The sequence below is a fragment of the Dryas octopetala genome, chromosome 4, assembly GCF_963921425.1.
Source record: "Dryas octopetala chromosome 4, drDryOcto1.1, whole genome shotgun sequence".
In the NCBI taxonomy this organism is placed as follows: Eukaryota; Viridiplantae; Streptophyta; class Magnoliopsida; order Rosales; family Rosaceae; genus Dryas; species Dryas octopetala.
This window is the reverse complement of record NC_141369.1, coordinates 13,714,527-13,721,330: the sequence shown is the minus strand read 5'-3', so window position 1 is coordinate 13,721,330 and position 6,804 is coordinate 13,714,527. Positions and strand designations below refer to the sequence as shown.

General features: G+C 32.2%; 1 protein-coding gene across 1 annotated transcript; it reads left to right on the top strand.

Annotated features, from left to right (window-relative positions):
• The first annotated feature begins 4,313 nt into the window (after window positions 1-4,313).
• On the top strand, window positions 4,314-5,232 carry LOC147287050 (EPIDERMAL PATTERNING FACTOR-like protein 3). Its single transcript, XM_086242443.1, has 2 exons — window positions 4,314-4,717; window positions 4,969-5,232. The coding sequence occupies exons 1-2, from the start codon at window positions 4,615-4,617 to the stop codon at window positions 5,214-5,216; spliced, it is 351 nt and encodes a 116-aa protein (XP_086098569.1). The 5' UTR covers window positions 4,314-4,614; the 3' UTR covers window positions 5,217-5,232.
• Window positions 5,233-6,804: the final 1,572 nt, after the last annotated feature.

Below are 6,804 nucleotides of genomic sequence, written 5' to 3'. Positions count from 1 at the left end.
CCCTAATATTATGGATTAAAAGAGAGCATGCATATACAAAAAATTACAACCCCAAGGTGTGGGTATAACAGTAAAGATCGGGTTGTTCCTTGGCAGAAATAAACAGTGATCGAAATTAATGAGCTTGTTCTAAAAGGAGAGACATTAATTATGTGCCCTGAATTGGAATACGTACAGTATATGTAAGACTGCCATGAATAGCAAACGCATGCAGCTGTAACTAGCTTGTAAGGCTGTATGGGGAACACAACTTATGGTCAGATTAATTTACTAAATGACACAATAATTTCATGGTTAAATTTTGCATAAAGGTGTGGAGCTGCTAATTCAATGTTTGAGCTAGCTGCTAATAACTTAACCACCTGGTTCATATGCATGTGAAAGACGAGCTCCATCAATCTGTGTAAGTGTGAGATTTTATCTCAAAAGACTTTGATATATACTATTAGACATGGATTCTCAATTTATATTGTAAACTATTCAATCGTTTTTTCTATGTGGGATTAACTACATCTACATTCATTATTTGTACCGATCGAACTACACAATTCAACACTTTTATGACACTCTTACTTTTGGTTATATTATGTTATATTTGTAATACAATAATAATGTGATGTGTATATAATGTGTTGGATAAGTTGGGGGAAAACAAAAAGTTGGAAACAAAAGTTGATTTGAGCAGCATTTTCCATTTGAAACCGTTGTTCAAAACTTCTTGAAAAACATATATGTCCTAATATTTTAGTTCCTACAATAATAACAACATATTTGAATCCCAAATAACAAAATTTTAATGATATACAATGAAAACCTTACAAAATTTCATTTTAGAGAAGAGCATATATTTAATATGAGATGATTTTCCTTGGGTTGGACCAATTACCTAATATTAGCATTTTTTGAGAAAATCCTATAATCTCAAACTTGTTAAAGTTGAGAGGGCAGCTTTTCCCAACTTGTACTTGCTATTTGGACCCCTTGTGAAAATGATGTTGCAATTGAAATGCAAAGTATTTCTTCTAAACACCACAACTTAATCTTCATTGGATATTGTGCAGAATTGTTGAGAGTATATGTTAACCTAATTTCAAACCTGTTAACATAAAACCAATATTTCCTCAATATTTGCAGAAAAAAAAAAGTACACTGAAAAATCACGGTCTGACATCTATAAGAGGGCAGCTTTTCCCAACTTGTACTTGCTATTTGGACCCCTTGTGAAAATGACGTTGCAATTGAAATGCAAAGTATTTCTTCTAAACACCACGACTTACTCTTCATCGGATATTATGCAGACTTGTTGAGAGTATATATATATATTTTTTACAAGAATAATTTTTTAATAGAGACAAAAAAAAAGATGGTTCGAATTATAAAAATATTTTATAAAATGCGTCCCATAAAAAATTCTTTAAATAAACTTATTTAAAAAATCTCTTAACATAAATGTCCTATATATATATATATCATATTGTGCCTTGTTTTTTCGACAATTTGTCGATTAGTTTAGGATGTGTTGCTCTAAAACTTCTATGGTATCAAAATAAACAATTTACATATTGTTAGACCACAAGTGCTTTACGTACGTCACTCAAAAATACTTTATGTGTTAAATCATACGTTATAATATATAATGTCAAGAGCTTCTTATTATCAACTTAATTGGTCTAGAATTGAATGTTGAAACTTCTATGAGAATTAATTGTTAATATATCACAATGTCTCTTCTTCTTCTATCTCAAGTTTTCCTCTTTTTGGGATAAGTGATGAGAAAGTTTTTCAAACGAGTTCTTTAAAGTGGAGGTTGGATCAGAAAGAAGATGTTAATACTACAGTGTTTCCCAAGAGGCAGTTAATTTTCCCTCTTGTTGATCTTGTGGGAAGTCCCCAAAAGCTGTAAAAAAGGTAATGTAAAACCTCAGGGCCATCAGCTTTCTTGGATGCTTAGAACTGTTTGGTGTTTACTTTTTTGGTGAAAGCCTTAGAACTACTGTTTGGTGCTTGGTGTTTGCTTTTGTCAAGTGTGCAACTGGAGGGTTTAGTTTACAAGGTAGTTTCAAGTCTTCTCCACTCTTGTGGTGTTCAGCAGAGCTCATGACTTGTACGTTATTTTTATTGCAGTGATCAGTTATTGCTTGGATTTTACTCTACTATACAGTGCTCCCACATGGGTTAAAGCACTTTTCAATTTTCACCTTCTAAACTAAATTTTCCAAAATCAGTTTAAAACATATCACCAAGGGTTGTGTTTGAAAAGGTGAAAAATGAGATTTACAACTCCATCCTACTAAGATGCCTAATTTATAAACTGAAAGATGAGATTTGTTAAATTCTAGTGAATTTTATAAACAAGATTTCAGAGACGTCCAAAGAATTATGTTGCAAAAGAATAATGTTTTGTACATATATAATTGTGTATTGACAAAAGGTTTTTGAGTATGTAGCTAGGTTGCTGTGCGACAAAAAAAAAAAAAAAGTATGTAGGTTGCATACAAAACAGTGTGATAGTATAAAAATATTTACTTATTATGAGTGTATGCACCTTTTATATTTTATCTCTCTCATTAAGTGACTTGAAATAAACACATAGAGTGTGTAGATTTATTATATGAAAATTTTGATCCCTGATAGTGATATTAAAACTACATATAGTTTTGTATGTAAAATTTAATAAATACATAAGTGCTTTCACATCCAAAATATTGCATCTTGTACTTATGTTTTTTTCTACAAATGGAAAAAAATGGAGCAATCCAATCAACGTTTTCAACAACCCAACAGAAAAGAGAACCATGACCTGTCATGGCCATTAGAAAGTGTTTGGAGTGTACCATAATTGAATGCTATACCAGCATTTTGCTTCATTGAATATTTGGTAAAAATTAAATATGGAAATGGTTTGTCTTGCATTAATAATAGTTTAGATACAGTTTTGTCTTGTATTTTTTTGTATAATCGTATGCAAAATTTTGGTCAGCAAAAATTAGGGGTATATAACTTTATCACTAGGAAAAAAACGTTTTTAATCCTTGTATTAGTCTAAAAACATATTTGGTTCATATGATTTTACAACTCCACATTTGGTCCATGTTTTTTTATGTTATTTGTAATATGAGGACAATTTTAACAAACTCAAATTTTTAATTTTTGTTTGAAAATCAAATTGAAGATTATGTACATAATTTTGTCATTTTTGAGTAAAAATCACGAGTTAAACAAATTATTAGTTTTAATTTGAAAAAAACTTTCATGTTAGTTTTAAAATATCCTAAAATTACAAATAATATAAAATATAAGGTTTTGAAATCATAGGGATCAAATATGTTTTTGGGTAAAATATGTTGAGAGAAATATCTCACATCGAAAATGTGAGGCCTTACATAGTGGTTTATAAGGGTTTTGACTACTTCTCCCATTGTCAATTAGTTTTAGAATGAATACTTAGATTTCTTCAAAATATAGGGACCAAAATTGTTTTTTTCCCTTAATATTAACTAGTTATTTATCTTGTGATATTTTTCTCAAAAATGTTTGGAAGGTCTAAAGTTCTAATTCTAGTTAATTACACTTACACCCTATGAAGTTTATCGTCTTTTCACATACACTCCTTGAGATTTCAATAATTACACATACACCCTATGAGGTTTCAAAACTATTGCATATAACCCCCTATAATGAGACGAAAAATGATGAGAAATTATGCAAAAATGCATGTTAATGGGTTAAATGGCCTAATAAGATTACTCAAGGTATAAGGTCCAGCCTCAATACAAATATTTTATTTTTTGTTTATTTATTTTTTTCTCTTGTAGGGGGTTATATGTAATAGTTTTAAAACTTCAGGGGGTGTATGTGTAATTTTTGAAACCCCAAGGAGTGTATGTGAAAAGATGATAAATCTCAAGGAGTGTAAGTATAATTAACTCTTCTAATTCCACATTTCTTATGTTACAAAATAAAAATAAAAAATTTTATTGACCATAAAGAAAAACTTGGTAGAAATTTTTCGACCATAAACACAACACATTTTTAATTTAAATCTTAACAAATTTACTTTTTTACTCTTCTATGCACTTATTACAATTAAATTTGTTTGTAATGTAGTATGATGTTGGCAGAGAGGTGTCAACTTGGTATAGATAGATAGAGGGGTGTCATCCTTCAGCAGGACAATGGATTAATGGAGTGGCCTATCCCAAGATAGTCAAATAGTCACTTCAGTCTTTCACTAAAAACCTTGTGTCAGCACAACACTTCCCAAAACAGACCAAGAACGAAAAAAAAAAATTAATTTACATTTTTCAACCAAACCCAAGTCTTTTTATTGGTGGAAAACAAGACATGGCATCAGAGAAATGTAGTGTGGGAATGAAACAGTACTATTCAACTTTGCCTAAAAATAATATAAATACCCTCCTTTAATTAAGCTTCTTCCTTCATCAACCAGTACACAATCCTCTCTAAACCTCTCCTACCTAAGTCTATCTTCTGTGCAGCTTCTTGTTACTACATCCCTTTCTCTATTCACTGTAGCCAAGCACCAAAAGCTAGCAGCTGAATAGCTGATCATTTATCATCAAAGTCCTTCAAACACTAGTGATCAGTGCTGATATGGCTCCATCAAGCAGATCAAACTACTCAGTACATCATGGCCTCACAGTTGCAATCACTGTGGTCTGCATCGTTTTACTCACAATTCTGCTTCCCAAATCAGGTAACAAAAAACCACACCAACCTATCTCATTGAAACTGTTTGTAGAGCTTTTTGTTGTCAAAAACAGTTGAAATTACAAATTGGGTTTTTCAATTGGTTGTGTTTACAATGTTTGTTCTTTTTGCATTTCATCAATAACTTACTGTTTCTGTGTTCATTATTTAAATAGTAAAAAGAGTACTTCAATATATTTCATTGATTATTTCATGTTGTGCATGTTTGACTCTGCTTTTTTGAACTTTAATTGCCAGTGGATTCTCTTCCACATTCAAGTCACAGAAATGAGAATGAGGATGATCTGCAGCAGAGAAAAATGGTGTTGGGTTCAAGGCCTCCTGGGTGTGAGAACAAGTGCTTGAATTGCAGGCCTTGCATTGCCACTCTGGTCATTCCAGTTCACAAAACAAAGCGCTTCAGTTTGTCATCTCATGGAGAAGATGATAGCTACTATTTACTCTCATGGAAATGTAGATGTGGAAATAAGCTATTTCAACCATGATCTCCCTCTCTCTCTCTCTCTCTCTCTCTCTCTCTCTCTCTCTCTCTCTATCTATCTTTCACCTTTCCCTTTATAGAAATTAAGTACTATAGTTATTATTAGGTGATCAACCTTCTACCAGCTAGCTAGCTGTCAATGTCTAATCTCTCTAGCTCATGCATGCGCCATGGTGTGCTCTGAAAAGATAAGATATATATTATTTAGACATCAATGATTTAGGTGTGCTGTATGCCTGTATGCACCTGTTATGTGTTTGTATATACTAATTTATATATTATTAATTTCATCGTCCTAGCAGTACTATTTTGTCTTACAAGAAAAAAAAATCTTATATACAACTCTTCTATCACAATTAATCTATAACATGTCAGTTATGAGTTATGACCAATTATGTGAGTAAAAAGTTGTATATACATGTACAGCAGTTGTATGCAAGAAGCTTTCATTGAATTACAGACTTCTGTTTAATTTTCTTTTTCTTCACAAATTCATGCTCAACTTATAATATATTTGCCATACACAAACAAAACAGTACAGTATCTGCACTACTGTGGTTGATGTCATGTATGTCATATCTATAAATGTTTTTTACCAAAAAAAATAAAGGGGTCAGATGAACATACAAAACTGTTTGTACCAAAACAAAGAGATGTCATGTTTTTAAAGCAACCAGAGCACCATGGAAAAGACAACACTTGAAAAGCAACCAGGCCTTAAATTTGTCTATGCATGCATTGTTGCTTGCGTATATATCCGGTCCGGTGGTAAAGTATTTCAAGATTCAGTCACTTTTAGAAATGTCAATAATATTATTGTTGGTATACTCTTGGAAGTTGGAGCCTCCAAGTATTGATTTCTCATGTTTGAACCGTGGACATGTTAAACAGTGATTAAATAGTAATTGGTTCTGTAAAGCAAGATCATGGCACACTTTAGTAGCTGCTCTAGCCTCTAGAGTCTAGGCCGTATTGCATTTGAGATATATATCTGTATCATGGCATTAATGTTTAACAAAGTAACTAGTTGCAAAAAGCTTTTGTCAGATATAGAGGGTAATCTTCTCTTATTTATATGATTGTCAATTTCTCCTCAAATATTGTCGCCCCAAATAAACTACCCACCTCATATTGTTCTATCCCTTATCGTTGCGACGGTTAGACATCCTTAGACGAAAGAGTGGTCTTTCAACAAGAGATTCTTCCATGGACAATGAGGAGTCCTCTTACAATAAAGCGGAACCCACCTCATTGAGAGATGATGCCCATTCAAGAAAAAAAAGGACAAATTATACGTCCAAACTTTGCTATAACTTTTCATGGCAAAAAAAAAAAAAAAACCTTGCTAGAACTTTTTTTTTTTGTTAAGAGCATAAGTTATGGGCCTGAAGTAGTAAAGTGGAACTTAGCAACTGAGCCCAACTCAATTAGGATGAATTAGAGCCCAATAGTGAGTGAAGCCCAACTAGGCAGTTGACAAGTACCACTAACATAAAAATGAAAGTCGGCTCAAAACACCAAACAAAAGTTCCACGCCATTAGAAACCAAAAATGGCAGCAAGAGCAACTCTCTTCACCTCTACACCATACCA